Source organism: Colossoma macropomum, unplaced genomic scaffold (genome assembly GCF_904425465.1).
Source record: "Colossoma macropomum unplaced genomic scaffold, Colossoma_macropomum, whole genome shotgun sequence".
Taxonomy (NCBI): Eukaryota; Metazoa; Chordata; class Actinopteri; order Characiformes; family Serrasalmidae; genus Colossoma; species Colossoma macropomum.
In genome coordinates this window covers 34923185-34940738 of record NW_023494789.1, presented here as the reverse complement: position 1 = coordinate 34940738, position 17554 = coordinate 34923185, and the positions used below count along the sequence as shown (strand labels likewise).

General features: G+C 38.3%; 1 protein-coding gene across 1 annotated transcript in view; it reads right to left on the bottom strand.

Annotated features, from left to right (window-relative positions):
• The window catches only part of LOC118808439 (membrane-associated guanylate kinase, WW and PDZ domain-containing protein 3), a 152255-nt gene that overhangs the window by 43950 nt on the left and 90751 nt on the right, over window positions 1-17554 (bottom strand). Inside the window, exon 3 of the mRNA XM_036571110.1 lies at window positions 5729-5845. Coding sequence (XP_036427003.1) covers window positions 5729-5845 — 117 coding nt within the window. The remainder of the gene's footprint in view (window positions 1-5728; window positions 5846-17554) is intronic.

Genomic DNA, 17554 nt, shown 5'->3' with positions numbered 1-17554 from the left:
TGTGTGAATAAAACATTGTATTAAGATAAATATTAATGCATTCATATATATGCATTTGTATTGATTCACTGAATTTTTAAAAATACCTTGTGTAACAGATGACTAGTCCTCAGCACCGACTAGCTCGTCAGCATCTAATGTTAATGTTACTCTGACAAAGCTCCATTTTTAGATTTAGCATTAGGTCCTCTGCAAGGGTAACTTTGGTCACTAAATCTTCCTCCTTATAAGACAAGAAAACCTATGGCTTTAATATTGAGAGGCTAAATGATTTCCCTGGTTTGAATAATGTAAACGTGATTTTTGTTCACTTTCACCAAAATATATACTTCATCAGTGCTCAAACAAGCCAGTTGATTCTTAAATGAAAAATGATTCAAACGAACTGAACATTTTGTATAGCCAGTTGATTCTTAAATGAAAAATGATTCAAACGCACTCCTCAGTGTTCTTCTACATTCTTGCTTTGTACTGCTGAAATTAGCCCGAGTGCTTTGGATGCCAGGTAGCTGTAGCAACAATTACTAAGGGAGTGGGACTTTCTCAGAATTTTGCAAACAGCCAATTCAGATGATTTGGTGAATGGGAAAGGAATCAATCCCTCCAAATACATGATAACTGAATAAAAAACTGGCACAGCTGACAGCTGTCTTTGGATTATAAAAATAAGTTGTTTGGTCCTCTCTGGCTTTATTAAACAGAACACAAGCAGAGTGCATCAAAGAGGGGAAAAAAGGACTCTGGGTGCTTTTTGTTGACTGAAAAAGACATATTTAATTGTTTTAAAGTTTCCATGTATGGCTGAGAGACAGAGAGAGCGAGAGAATAAAGAAAGCTCTGAAATGTGCTTAATTAGCTAAACTCAGAAGAGCAAGAACGTATTACACCATTGTCAGGAAACATCTTGTGTGGCTGAAGTGCTAGTCAAGCATAGTCACATCTCCCAGCACTCTAGAGAGAAGGACTACCAAGCATATAAATGAGGTGCACAGCAGAATTGCTTTTCCAGCTTTTATAAAATTGCTTACACAGAAAAGTAATCTGTTTTTGAGCAATTAACACTCCAAAGTAAGTAATTCTGATTCCAACTCTAACATTATACACTATATGTTCATACGCATCCAGACAATTAGTGAATTAGTGACTGCAACTTCTTTAAGGTCCTGACATTTCTGACAAGTGTTATTGTGCACATACACTTTGTATAATCTCCATAGAAGAGCACCGCTAATAGAATGGGACGCTTTGGAGCAGCTGAACATGACGTTAAGTCACCATGTCCATTGCCAAGCACCAGCTAGAGGGGTATAACTCCCCAGCATTGGGCTGTGAAGCACTGGAGCATTCTGTTGAATGATGGAGCTCCACTGAGCTAGAGTGATGTTTGTGATCCAGAACAAATCATCTAACATCAGTACCTAACTTCTCTAATGCCCCCATGACTGAATCACAACAATGTTACAACTTCTAGTGTCAATGATTAGTACTCTATTAATATTCTTGACTTCACAAGAACTGACGGCTGTGCAGCTGTCTACAAACCTTTGGACACGTAATGCCCAAAGTACTAAGCCTTTTGAGCCAGTTTCAGGTGCAAATCAGATATGTTATGCATGAAGCTGAGCCTTAACATGCAGTTTATGGGCTGTAAACATGGTAAAACACAAAATGTTCTTCTCTTTCTCATGCATATACATTTAATGGATGGCCACGTACAATGTGGTAGGTTTGCGCAAAAAAAAAGGGAGGATATTATACGGCTGGTTTCGCAATGATTTCCTCCACCTATTGAAACTGGGTGTAAATTTGCATTAGGGTCTCAAAAGAGACTTCCTTGAAAGATTTCTTTTAACAATGACAGTAAGACTGAGGCTCGAGCCTTGAACGCATGCTGAAAGAACGTTCATCATCAGAGTAACACTGTTTAAACTCTCAGCACCAGACACATGAGTAGATGAGTGCAAAATATGCTGTGATGCATATTGCAAGCACAGTCCGTGCTATCATTTCACAAACACTATTTTCTTAGCTGGTGTAAAATAACACCTCTGCAGAATGTTTTGGTTTGTCTCAAGATTGTTGATGTGTCTGTTATTTCACTGCACAGTTTGCGTGATAAGCTGCAGTCTTAGTAAATGGAATGATAAATTCAGACTTGTTGTTGGTGCATATTGCGGTTGCATCAAGGCACATTTTGTGCTGCTCCTGTGCACGTATACATCTGGCCCATGAACAAGTGTATATCTGCTGTGTCCTCTGGGACCTACTTTGGAGCAGAGTTGGTTGTTTAGCTGCACGAGAGGCATCCGAGGGTGGCATTTCTTTCGAATAAAAGGCCAAAAATAAGAGCTGACATTTCTCAGCTCTGTTCATGTTGGTGCTAGAAAATGCCACCAGGCTTTGCTGTCATTTGAGGTACATTTACTTTAGATTCTCAATATTGAAATGCCAGAGTGCCTGCAGAAATTAGACTTCAACTTAAGAGTAAATTATATTGAAAACAGCTAAATTACACCTTCCTTTGAACACCTCTGTAATACAGTAGTGTTAAGAGGACAGACTCAATGAATGCACGCACTGGGTCCCAAGAATGCATTCAAGAACAGAAGTTTAAAATGATTTGCGTGTTATTGCTGCAGTGGGACAGCATGTAGTGCCTCACTAGCGTCCCCTACTTCAAATGATGTTTACTACAACTAAGATGAGAGGAAAGAAAAGAAAGGAGGAATGAAGTGGGGAAGCTGAGTACCACCTGAGGCTGTTCTTTCTCTCCTTCCATCAGAGGAGCTTTTAAAGGCTTTTATCAAGAGCTCCTCCGGAGGCGCTGTCTTCATTTCCTCTAAGCCCTTTCTTATTCTACTTTTCAGCTGATTCCTCTTCTCTATACATTTTTGCCTATAATTCCCTCTCTCTGTATCTCTCTCTCTCACTCATGTTGCCCTTTCTCAGCTGAATTGGACTCAGGCCACATGGTACAGCACAGAAACACACAGCAGAGCAACAAAAGGAGAGTAAATGGGAGAGAGAAGGAGATAGAGAGTGAAAGAAAGATGTCAAACTGTAACTAGGCCATGTATGGAGTGACCTAAGGACAGCACTAGAGTACGCTATGCTTAAATTGCTGGCAAGCACTGAAGTTTTATTTGATTTGATTTGGGTTGTCTCCGTGCAGCTCATTTTGCACACAGATCAAAGAGTAAAACTGTGCTTTATCCTCATCGGGCAAGCAGTCATTAATTCACTCTTCAGTCTCACTCGCACCACAGCGCTCAGAAATAACACTGCCGCAATCAAATATTCTGCTACCAGAACGCTTAATGTACAGGATGGTTCAAATTCTATGTTTTGGACAAGCTTCGTCTTGATGATAAAAGACACAGATAATCTGCAAGTTGAGGTGGGAAGAAGTCACTGGAAATTTGCACTGGCTGTAATGCTGGGTTGGTGGAAAAAAAAGCAATGGTTTGTGGTCTTTGGAAACAATGAAAATTTCTTCAAAAACATTTCATGTGTATTACATCATACATTACTTCCTTTTTTGGCGAGTGTCCTGGACATGGCCTTTGCTTTGTTACCCGAAGAAAGACATGCAAATTACGGCCTAACCAAAAGTTGTATATATTTTAATTAATAAAATATTTCAGATTTTATTTTTATATTACAAAAGTAGTTAAACAGTGCTGTACTGACTATTAGGATTATTAGTTGTCAACTTTAAAATATATTGGTCAGTTCTTACTGATTGGTCACATTTCTTAAACTCAAACAGCAGAAACTCACAAAGTCTTAAGTAATATAAATATTGTAGCACTGGGGAGGTTGAGCTAAATACCTTTTCCCTCTTTTTCTACATGTTCCACATGTTTCAGTATTACAACTCTTAATATTACAGTTAGGTCTGTATAAATATCCTTGATTTTTTAAAATTTTATCCGTGATGGTAGATCTGAAAGATTTTAATTTTAGATTTTAACTGTAGCCTATATTATTAACAACTTTATCTTAAGTGGGGAAATTTAAATTAATAACATGGAGCTTGTAAACTGACTGTAGACGAATTAGACCAATCAAAAGCACCCATGTGCTATGTACATGACAACACAACAAATAACTATCTGGTGCACCATGTTCAGCATTCAAGCCTCAAGCCAGAAAAAATGGGCATTCTGATTTTCTTCCAAAATAACAGACCTGCATCTTAATATATATTAAAAAATCACATTTTAATCTCAATCACAATGTTGATTAACAAAACCACAATTAGATATTTTCCCTTAAGTTGTTCAGCCCCACACGATGGTGATTTGTGTTCTAATTTATAAGCTCAGCCTGTATTGCTGTGACAGCAGTAAGCAATAGATTACTGTCATACCAGCAGTCACTATAAAGACTGGCATGCAAGGAAGAAACATTCCATTCATACTAGCATTGGCAGATAATTGCTTTAAAAATTGTCGGCATTGAACAGATGTTTAGATTTGATGACTTAGTCTGGAAGCGGAATGTGTACTGCATTAAAATGTCTGTCTCTGTAATGCTAATCCAGGTAAATCTCATTTTCTACATCTGCATCTATCCTAAGGTTTGTAGGCACCTTCTTATCAAACATTCCTTCTGAAATCAAGTTGGTTCCCTTTTTGCTGCAGTAACAGCCTCTACTCTTCCGGGGAGACTTAATACTAGAAGCTGGAAAAACTGTTAGTCCACTGTAAGGATTGCATTCAGCAACAAGAGCATCAGTGAGGTCGGGTATTGATGTTGGATGATTAGTTCTGGATCACTCCAATCCATTTCAAGGTATTGGATGGAGCTCCATCACTCCAGAGGACACAGTTCCACTGTTCCACAGCCCCAGTGCTAGGGGGCTTTATACCCCTCTAGCTGATGCTTGACGTTGGGCATGGTGACCTTAGGCTCATGTGGCTGCTCCAGAGCGTCCCATACTATTGGTCAACACTTTTATATGAAGATTACACAAACTGTGTGCACAATTTAATGCCTACGTTAGCAATGGGTGCACTTTAAAGTAGCTGAATTCACTTATTGTAAAAGCTCCTTAGTTACTTTTGGGCACATAATGTACATTCTATAAATGTTTATGTTTTGGCATCAGCAGATGTTTACATGAAAAATATTGGAAATCAGCCCACAGTTGCCATTTTGGTGCATCCTACATTTAATCCTCAACAGTTTCTTCACATCAGAGATCCATTAAGTTATGTAACAAGACAATACTTGTTTGTGTTTTATCATCTGAAATTTCAGTTTGACTTTAATGTCACTCAAACAATATGCCAGTCGTGCTCTAATGCAAAAGACAGGAGGAGTAAAAATCTTAGAATTATCCTCCAAATTCAGCAGAGGATAACATCTCAAAGCCTAAGGCTTCAGTAAAAACTACACTTCTCAGAATGCCTCCTTCTAGCCTTCTTAAGCTTGGACTGCAGCTTTCTTATTCAGCTATTCACAGTGGAAGGAAGAGCTAGCTGAATAATACAGCAGGTCAGTGGAACGGCAGTGTTTTAGCCTGAGGAGACGCACGAGCACTCTTGCCACTGCCAGACATCCAGAGATGCCAAACTCAGCTGTGGCAGCCGCTTCCACTTTGACAGCCAAATGAAAGGCGACTTTGGAGATAAAGAACAGACTGGCAGATAGACAAGAAGGACGAGTGTGTGAAGGTGTGTGTGTGTGTGTGTGTGTGTGTGTGTGTGTGTGTCAGTTTTACATGGTATAGTGCGCAGGTAGAGGTTGTCTCGGATGACTTGCTGCAGTTTGTGGTCCAGTGATCCTTTCTGGAACTGCAGGCTGAGGTAATGCCTCAAATCCGTGTTCAGCACTTTGCCTGCAGAGAGAGAGAGAGAGAGAGAGAGAGAGATGGTCAGAAAGATGGATTATCCTCAGGGTTCTCTCTCAGTATGTAGACATGTATGCAACCCACAAGATCCACACAAACCTGCAGTGAGAAGGTGTGTTAGTTCAGGAAGTGTGTACATAAATGAGCCACAGCATAGTGACAACCACAGCAAGAACCATAGCAACAACTATAGTGACCACTCTTGTTCCCCACACTCCAGTTTTGTGACAATGGCACTGCATATGTTGTTGTATTGAAAGTTCAGTGCTCTGTCAATACTGAAATGGTAAACAAATCAATAACCCAACATTGTTTACACTGTATTCTGCCTATAGGTGAATCATACTGTGTGTGCTAATATGACATATCTAAGATATACAGGTGAAGAGTTTTCAATAATATTTGTTGTACTAGTATTTGTTAAAAAGGTTGATTAGTGTTAAGCTTTATTTAATGTCTTCATACCACTGTTAATCTTCCTTTCAGAACATGCTGAATGAGGCCATGCTTAAATTATAAACTGATTTACATAATATTTGAAGTTTTATACAGATAAAAAAAGACTAAATTTAGGAATCAGAGATGTTAATCAAACTGCAGCAATTTAGATTTTTTGTTCAAATCCATTAAAAACATGCAGGTGATGAAACAAACGTTTTGCTACTGTAACAATCTTAACTTGGGGCTGGGCAATATGATCAATATGTTTTGTTATTTTGATAAATTATGTCACAATACAACACGATGCTTTTTGGGTATGTTGTGGATATTTTCAGTACTTCTAGAACCACTCAAACACAAGACCTGCAAATGTATTTTTATTTTCTATTAATATTAGCCAGTTTCACAATGTGCTGCACTACAGACCCCAGCATGCACTGCAACGTAATGTGTGCTCCAACTCTCCTCCCCCAACAACAGTCTATGGGACAACGGTTACACCTCAGCTCTACACAATTCTATGCAATTTCACACCAGTCATATCACCAAATGCATTTCAGTTGCAGTTCAATCAGTATAAACACTTTATGTTACCTTAGCAGCTCAGAAATTGAGCCCAAGTATTAATGAACTTGTAGCAATGAAAGGATGCCAGGTGTCAAGATCAAGCAAATAGGTATGTTTAAAAGACCGAGCACCTGGCGACATTTAAATTTTGAATATTTCAAATGCCCATGTAATATTTCGAGGTCTACTACAAGCGCCTGTATTTTACTGTTGACGTTTTTGCATATTTTGAATTAAAAATGGCCAGTTTGGGTTACAGCACAACAATAATTAAAAATTTTTTAATTTGAGATTTTTTAATATAGCTTTTACTGGTTGAGTTTGACACCCCTGTTCTAGAACATTGACCAAACGCATGTTTGATAACAAAGAGAGCATAATTAGTGCTGTTTAACTGGATAAAAAATATTTGTATTCATAGTTTTTGAATGTATTATTTATATCATATTTTTGTCATATTGCTCTACTTTGCTGCATTTGTAGACAAGTCTGCCATATATCCTGGCCGCAGCAGTAAACATTATCTCATTCAGACTCATATCTATCTAGAAAAATGGTGGTTATTTCATCTGCCTATCAATGCTAAGACTGAGAACATTGCTCAGAGCAACGTTTGCTACACAAACACAATCTGCAACGCAAGTTCCCAGTCACAAAAAGACGCAGAGTATGTCCCATTTAGCTCCACTTGTTCGATTCAGCGTGCAAAGGCTTTTCAAACAGGCCAACAATGCTGACAAAAAGTACCTGTGAAGTCTCTGGAGTAAAAACCGACGTGAAGCGACGGTTTCACACACAGAAGGTTGAAAAGCCCGAAGTCTCCAGTGTCTTCTCCCTCTGCCAAACTCCAAAATGACAACTCCACCAGAGTTCACAAAGAGTTGTAGAGAGTAGGAGAAGTTTGTGGGCTTTGGCAGACAAGGAGGAGGGGGAGGAGGATGAGGGGGAGGGAAGGGAGAACGCTTACTAATGTGAATGTGAGAGGCAGATGAACCACTGAGTGAGAGAGAACGAGAGAGGGGAAAAAAGAAGAAAGCGAGATAACAATAATGAAGCAAGGGGGGAGCGAGGGAGGGAGCAGTAGCCGACAATGATGGAGAGCAGATAAAAGAGGGAAAAAAGGAGAGAGCGAGAACACAGAGAATGGAAAACAGATGACACAGTGAGGGGGAAAGAGTGACAGAGAGAAAGAGTCTGGGTCTCTCTCTCTCCTAATCTGCAGTCCTGTCCCCACATACAATATAATCCTGTCATAAATATGGCATGGCATGCCGTAACCACTGCACCAAAAGACAGGTGTCATACCAGAATTAGTTGCGAATTAAGCAGGATTTAGCTACCTGGCTAACATAAAGTGTGATTCTCTTCAGTTTTGACAAGGATGAGACACAAATTAAGAAGTAACGTCAAAATAAGGTGCACTATTGAAACGTGTTTAACATGAGTCACAATCTATTGGATATGTGCATCATGGTGCAGGGAAACTGTCAAAGGTGCCTCTCCCCAATCCTCCAAGACATAATTAAACCATGCAAAGCTAATTGCAACATGTCAGGAAAAAATCTGCATCATTTTGAGGTGAAGAATTGGATTTTCTCACTTCAAAAATGAGTAAATACGACTGCGAAACAGAAGAGGAATGCAAATGGCACATTTCCATGTTTTTCAGATTTTTATTTATTTATTTATTTATTTTTAAGCCTAAGAATTCACATGCCCAAACGTCCACCCACAAACACCCATACACACACTGACAGAAGGTCTCCACTCCCCCGGGTTTGTGAAAGCTCAGGGACCAGCTGTGAACTGACCCTTTTAGACCAGGGCAGAGTAAGAAGGCGAGGGAGAGAGGAGGCAAAGGAACAGAGGGGGTGTAGGTGAGAGGTTTGCACCGGATTGAGCTGGTTGCAGTGGAAGCACTGGCCCAAATTGAACAGTGTGCCTGTGTTTGTGTTTACTGTCCAAACATTACTGATTACCTGTTGGCTCTTGAAGAACGAATGTTGTGTCCACAAGACAAAATAACTTTACAAACATATGAGATATCAACAAAAGGGTTTTTCCATGCTAAACTGGAGATGCTTAGCTTTCTGACAATATGCCACATGTGTGTACTGTGAATCCCCGACCTGATCCACACTACATCTGCAGCGTCATCTGTATGGCCTGTACTCTAGATCAGTGTATACAGACCAAAGTTCATCTGCAATTCACTTTTACACGTTTGTTTTTGTTCTGTCATCATTTGGTAGCCAGTTAATGGATTAATCCAAGCAGGGATGTAGCTATAGACCCTCTCACACTGCATTTCACAATGCAACTGCTGGCTTAGCGTTAATGCAATACAACGCATTAATCAGGCACAATTTCTGTAAGACATCAAAACACTTCAAGCTTTCTAAAAACAAGATTTTCTTCAAGATGTGGGCTGAAAAACAACAAATGCTATGAGATCAGAAATGTCGAGGCTAGAGTCACCTAAATGTCAGGAGTGTGATGTGGCCTGTACAGCTAGACAGCAATACTCATCACTAGTATAGCTATCTAGCTGTACATAGTAGAGACTTCAAGTGGCTTTTATAGGTTCATTAAACATTTTACTGTTCATATTATTCAGATATCCTATTCTGTATGTTTTTTTTTCAGGAAGTAAGTGAGTAAGTCTTTAGCAATTAATAGTGTCATAGATCTTTGTCTTTGCCAGACCCAGGAGAGCAGCGTTTGCCAGAATGATGAGTTTATTCAAAGAGCACTCTGTCCATCTCTGCAACCAACACCCAGCCTGAAAACAGTTTTTGGACCCAAAGCTTTATACTTTACATCTCTCCATCCCCAAGAGAGTCAAACTAAACAGAGAGAGAAATTTGAATCCTGAAAACAACAGAGTTGATGGCGTAGACTGAGTGTTCTGTTCCTGTCCTGTCGTAAAAGACAATTTGCTGTAACTAGTCAAACCACAAGAACAGAACATATTTGGCTTCTCAAAAGAACTCTTTAGCATTAACATGATTACCAATGAATAATCAACTTAAACAAGGAAAAAGAACAGAAAACTAGAAAACAAAATCTCAATGGTGTTAAAAAGCTGAGCTTGTGCTGAATCAGATGACATAAAACACTTGTGTCACTACACTATTATAGTTAAAAATAACAAGATATGTCCACGCAGCCACTTCTTAGCTTAGCCCTTAAAAGGTCAAAAGACAGTATGTAACCTAATCCAAAAGATTACTAGATTGCAGTAACATAATCTGCTTACTTTCTGTAACTTTTGGATTACTCATCATATAATACAACAAAAAACAAAGAAAAACTCTCTCAAAAAGACAAACACAAGGAAAAAGACAACCGCACTGTTGTATGATACAAAATATGTATGACATAGAATTAACTTCTCTTTATGTATGCTGTGTATGTCCATTTAAAAAAACAAAAAAATTGTTAGAGGTAACTGTGTATTCAAATAAAGTATCTGTTGTTTGGAATAAACAAAGAAATAAACCATGCACTATCTTGTAGTTTTTACTGTGAAGTGTGTGATGTAGAATCTCAGAGAATGTGTGGACAAAAGCAGCTTATAGTATGTCTCAAACAGTCAGTGATCATATGTTTAGTGGAACGTGGAGAAGTATATGGAAATACTTTTAACATAAAGATGACTGATCTGTACAGCGTAAGTTGTGCGAGTTATTATTCTGCAAGCCACTTGGTGGTATGTTAAATAACATACTCCAAAAACCTATGTTTAAAGCTCTCCACAAGGGAAGCTATAAACACTTAAATAGGTCTTATGTGCATCATTGAAGAAGAGGAAAATATTTACTCATTGTAAAGGGCCTGCTGTAAAGCTGTAACATACAAAGTAAAAAAAGTGCTAAAATATGCATGTTGTACATGATTCTAATGTCTGTATTTAGGCCACAGCTTACAAGTGGTAAGTAAATGTATACCACTATTAACTTGGTGCTAACATAACTTTGTAAATCCAGTAGATAAATCTACTGGAACTTAGCATTACCATAAAGGTGATAGTTGGATAAATCAAGGCTACTCACAAAGTGAAGGTTCTTACTGCCAGGAGGGCTGTTTTTGGTTCTAGCATTACTTTGACCATTGCCCGCCCTGAAAAATTACTCTAATATAACAGTCTGTGATTGGCCATTTAGGACATCAGTCAAATGAGTCAAAGTAAGCGACTCATCTGGGCCATATGAAGTTAAGAAACTCACTAGAATCTCCCTGGCACAAAGGAAACTGATCCTAGCAAGACTAGAATTTCACATATTAAAGTGTGGGATTCAGTTGAGATATGTATTGGAATTTTTTTCTATTTGGTCACAGGCAACAAAAAATAATTTGCAAATTGTGAGCAACATTTTACAAGCTAATTAGGTGAGTACATGAAGAATGCTTATTACTGGTGCCGATCCCTAATTAAAATATCCATTATTATCATGCAAATGGCCATGATTGCTATCATGCAAAGCGATCATCATGATTAATAAGGAAGATGAACTTTAGTTGATTTCTTGTTAATTCTGTGATCATGGCAGCTTTATTTTGAACAGAATGTCTGTTTTTCAGTCTCACAGTAACACGTTCATTCACGCAAACACAAGCTGTTAGGTAACATCCATGAGACAGTTGCATCACGTCTCTCTCTCTCTCTCTCTCTCTCTCTCTCTTTTTGCACTGTGCTGTTTCTCTTTTAGAAGAGATGCACCCTGCGGTCAAAGTGAGAGAGTTCTGTGCTGAACACATCAACCGTCAACAAATTCTGCCGCCCCTTTGTAGTCTCTTCTCCTACAGTGAGGACCCCCATGCTTTTCTTTACCTGCTGCTCCTGCTCTGAGCTTTTCTCTGTAATCTCAGTCTGTCTCTCTGACTCATCCCACTCTTCTGATAAGGTAGGCCAGGTGACAGACACTGAATCATCTCCTACGCTCCTAAGCGGAGCTTCATCTCGAACCCGCCTCTTTATCCTTCTCTAGTCTTCTGCAGACCCGACTTCTAAAAGAGTGACCCAGGAGTCTAATTCATGAATATCACCATCACAAAAAGCTTTTAACAGTTATCACCAGCAGAACAAAAGCATGCTGTAGTTTTATATTAATTATTGTTCACTCATAGCTCATTAAAACAAATGGAGAAAACTGTCAAAAAGTGCAGATTCTAAACTTATCACCATATTAGAATAGCAGGTATTTTACTATTATTTGAATTTAATTGTTATTGTACATCTTATTTTGTGGAAAGAAAAAAATGTTTTTCATTTTTGTTTTTGTCATTGACATCTAAAGAGACGGAAACAATTCAGAAGTGCAGAATTATACCTATTGATGCAGAATATAAACCCAATGTAAATGTCATTTATTATATAACTAAGAAATTCATCAGTCACCATTGGAACAAAATGTTGTATCTCCAAATAACGTAGCTTTAAAAGGAACTGGAAACTTTCAACAGAAGTTAATGTAAAGAGTAATTCTGGAGCATTTCTGTTGGTCCATTCATCAAGAAATTTTGAGACAGCATAAACTGCAGCTTGTGTGGTCACCTGTAGGTGTGTTAAAAAAAAATAAAACACAAAAATGGATATACAAGGTTTTGTTTCAGTGACATTATGTAATAATAACAAAGGTAGAATGTCTTATTCCATCTCAGTAATAATAAAAGAGCAGTCTTCAACTGAATAAAAACCAAACTGCTGTTAAGTGTCAGTCAAATACAAGGTTTAACAAGCCAAAATTATGCAATAAAGTGCTCCATTTTGTATGAGCAAGGGTAGCTGAGCTCAAATCACTAGTATGAACCCACCTAACAGCCTGACATCAGTTCCTTCTGCTAGCAGAGAGAGGGGGAACACCATGTAAATACTATTCTGTAAAAAAAGGATTTGAAAAGGATTTCAGGGATATTTAGCTGATCTGTACAGAGTGAGATGTTACTTTTCTGGCCCAGACACCCTTAAGGAATTGAGTCCTGGAGTCCCACTGCCCTGCATGTTGTACCATTTTTCCTGCTCTATTACATCTTGTTCACCTCAGAAAGGTGAGTTTGGAGCCGGGGAAACCCTAAATATGCAGGGCAGTGGCACTCCAGGACCAGGATTGAGAACTACTGCATTTGATGACATTATAGGCTGCAATAACTTGTCTGTTAATTATGTTACTGCCTTTAATTCTATTCTCATATTTAATAATATGACTTCTGAATGCTGTTGCCACATTTGTGTTGATATGTAAGAAACACGATCTAACAAAGTCAAAAATGTACATTTTTGCATCTTTTTAAACAAACATGATTTGAATACATTTCACACTTCAGTTGCCTTTTGTTATTGTTCTCATTCCTCTTATTCTCTTATTATTTCTTATTATTCTGATATTATTCTAATGAAACCCATCAGTAATAAGACAGTGTTAACTTAATCAACTGCTTCCCCACCACAGTGACAAAAACAGCAACATTGCTATGTTTCTCGTCTCCTCTCCCTTTGTTTATACAGTCATATGTAAAAGTTTGGGATCCCTCAGTCAAAGTGAAACAGTGAACACATGACCTCAAATGTTCTTATTGCCGCTTTTATATAACATTTCTGCAAAAAAATTAAAAAATAAAAAAGCAAGAACCCTTGAATATTATATCAAATGCACTTTCAAACTGGCAATTCCTTCAACAGAAATTGTGCACTAAAATATGCATACAAACATAGTTTGTTGGTTCTCTGCAGATGTGTTAACTTGTTTTAAATAAAAAATCAACAAAACATAGCATTTGGCCAGGATGTTCAAACTTTTGTATACGGCTGTAAATTCTGATAGAAATCCATGCGATCTAGATGTTTGAAATAGCCTGAACATTCACACAAACAAGGACTTGCAAGACATTTTGCGTCCGACAACAAAAACAGTGAAAGACTGACATAGTAAATGTGGATGGTACCAAAATTTGATCACAGGTGGTCACTGGAGACACATTCAGGACACATGGAAATGCCAAGTGTAAATGGATACACGTCCTGCTGCCCAATTATGTTCAGATCACTCAAGGCAGATGTTAATACCAAGTGAGAACAGGATCTTATACTTAAAATAAGATTTATTTGCAGCAATATATGTTTATTTGTCATTCACCATTTATCTACCTCATCCTCACACTAGGGCGCCACAGGGTGAAAGTCAGTGACTGGCTTTATATCGCACTGATAAGAACTTCTGATTGACTCTAAACCTCATAGGACAAGGGACGAATAATAATGGGGGATGTGAAGGGGGGGGGAGAATGACAGAGAGAGAGAGATAGAGAGGGAGAGGGAGAGGGTGAGTGAGTATCAGAAGAATGGATTAAAAAAGGAAAAGCAATGAAATGCCTGTCATTCAATCTCACCACTCCCTCCACATCACCACCACTCCTTTCCATCCTTCTGTGCCTCCTGTGTTTCAGTATTTTTAGAGCCATCCTTCTAAATAGAGGCAAAAAGACTTATTCATCTTTTGCATGAATGCATCACAGTTATGTTTGACAAAACATTGTCGCGGCACTAGTGAATCACAATCGTATGTGTACACAGTATGACACAATACCATCATTACTGCCACTGCTTTGTCCTCAGGACAGCCAGAATCCAGCTTTAGTCACTTCTATCATGGAACATTCACTGGGGAAAATCTAATAGTAGAGAGGATAAAGGCAGAAATGGATGATATAAACTCAAATCTCAACTCAAGTATCACAATATTATCCAATATTCAGTCAATAATAATGTGACACCACAAAATTAGGCATGGCCCAAATAATTTGAATACCTGAGTATTTGTTTATTACATTGCTATTTGTTTCTCTATTTAGTGTTATCAGATTTTGTCATCTTTCAAGTTGCAAAAATGGAAGCCACAATAAAAGAGGCTGGTACAGTGAATCATCTCAAGTATGTAAGCATAGTGATACTTATAGTACCTCTACGCCAGGGGTGCACCATTTCGGTCCTGGAAGGCCAGTGTCCAGCACAGTTTGGTGATCTCACAATTCATACACACCTGATTCAACTCCTCTGTTAATTGCCAGGTTTAACGAGTGTGTTTGAGCAGGGCAACTACCAAACCATGCAGAACACTGGCCCTTCAGGACTGGACTTGTGCACTCCTAGGATGACAGTAAAAGTGAGGAACTGAGCTCAGAGCTTTAAACCTGTTTGCTGTGGTGAATTCTGGCACTGGATAATGAGAGAAAAACGCAGGTGCTGTATACAGAGTCTGGTGCAGGGGTGAAGCTCACGCTAGACAGTGACCCTTTAGGCCATAGACTAAGACCTGCAGTGGAATTGTATATGATCATTTTCAGAGACTCTGAAAAAATAAAAATAAAAACAATGCAGTAAAACTAAAACTGTGAAGGTGATAAATAAAATGATCATTCTAATTTGTTAAGACACTTACAACAGTGTGTTTGGTGGTAGCTCATTTGTGTTCATTGTGTTTTTTCCATTAAGGCAAGTGTATTGCTGGCTTTAGCGTCTAGATGCATGACTAAGTACTGTTCAAATCATTCATAAAAGCTGTATTCGAATAGCAACATATTCAGCTTGGCTTTTAATACACTGGTGTGGCCCAAAGAACAATAATGCTTACATGTCACAATTACACATAATTTTACTGCAGTTGAAAATAAATGTCCTCTGATTTTGAAAATGAGTGTTTGGGTACTTGTTTAGAAATCCCAATAAGCGTTTGAAGCCTGTCAAATGCTGTTTGGGCCAGCCCTACACTGAGTACAAAAAATGCATAAATTAATAAATTAAATAAACAAATAAATACATAAATTCACATTTAATTTGTCTTGTGGGCAGGGCTGTTTGTGGTCCACTATTTTGGGCTTATCACAGTATCTACAATATGGCAATATCCAAATCATGGAACAACGGTTATTCACGTTTATACTGGAATACCTCCTACTTCTAGACTGAGGCAAGATAATAAAGTGGTGATGGAGAGAGAGTGAAAATGGAAAAAAATGAACACGGGAGAATCAGTTTGGTGTTATGCATACAGTGCTCTGTAGTGTTGGGCATGTATCTAAATCCCAGCTCTCTTGTCTGTGCTGTTTCTGTAAAAGTGAAGCTGTGTTTCTCAACACTACCATGGCCACAATTACTAAATTATGGATAAGAAAAGAGAGATGAAAATGAGGAAACAACAGGAAATAAACCAAAACCAAGGTGTAGAGCAAAAATAGGCAATCATGCAATGATTTCTGACCCTCAATGTCGGCAAGAATAGGATAACTAATACATAAACAAACACCACCCCTGACACACACACACACACACACACTGTGCGTGTTAACAAAGTGTGGGAGAGCGATGGGGAAGAGCTAACTGGGAATAGCTACTATCTCTAGCAGAATTCAAAGCAGAAGAGCAAGGGAGAAAATAACAAAGGACAGGAATGATAAGCGTTTGATCCACATGCTGAAACTACATAGGCAGTAATGAGCCAAGCCTGTTCCTGAGAGACCAATGAGAAAGAAAGAGAAAGAGAGAGAGAGAGAGAGAGAGAGAGAGAGAGAGAACACCTTGTTGTGATGGTGATGTTATCTCCAGCAGTCTCATTTAGCAAAGGAAGTGTCTGAGGTACAGGTAGATGCTGCAGCTGGTCTAATTGAATGCCTTTGTTTTACAAAATAATAAATTGTTCTATAAGGAAAAGTGCTGTAAATTAAGCCTCAAGGGTTTTCTATTAACTGAAGCCTTGTAAATGAAGTGTGTTTGTGTGTGTTTGTGTGTCTGTGTGTGTGTGTGCATAATCTTTTAATAAAGATTAAGGCTGGGAGATGTTTAAAAATGATTATCACATTGTTTTCTTGTTACGTCATTTCATTACACTGTACGTGTTTAGTCCTACTGCACACTTTGAATTGAATTGGAAAAAAAAAAAATTCACTAATCACTAATCACTCATGTGCCCACCATCCCACAAAGTATTATTGACTGTCAAGGATCAGCCTCAGCTTACATCACTGATCTAATTACAACCCCTTTAGCTAATAAACTATTTTTGAAATGACTTCGGTCATTTTACTGGAGCCAGTCAGTAATTCAGGTGTTGTGAAACTTATTTACTAGGGCTCTAAACATCAATACGGAAATTTATTGTAGATAAGCTTCTGGTGATACAAGTATGTTTATTTATTATTAGTGTATAAAAAGCATTGGAGAGAAAAGCTCCGGTCTGGTCTGGTTTTACTATGTCTGGTCCCCGTCATCACACTGCAGAGTAAGGTTCATTCATCACTTTATCATCTGCTGTTATGTGCATGAATCAAGTCAATCACCTTTTCTTAATTGATTTAAGAACTATGATCCTTGTTAGCTGCGTACTCGAGTTAGCCTACTGCAATTAGCGCTTAGCTGTTAGCATTTTGATTATGTGTTATACAGCTGCTTTGTGTCATAGCACCACTGAATGTTTAATGGATGATGTTTCAGTGAAATATGCAATCGGTTACATGTGTTAGTGAACATTTAGTTGTTTTTTTTCTCGAAAAGGTGCTGCTGCTGCCTCCGTGATTAAAAGTGCAGGAAGTTCTCTTTTGCCACTTTGTTATTTTAGCGCCTCAGACTGAGTTATAATATAGTTATTAGAAGCTCCTCCAACGTCACACTTATTATTGTTTTTTTTTTTTAAAACT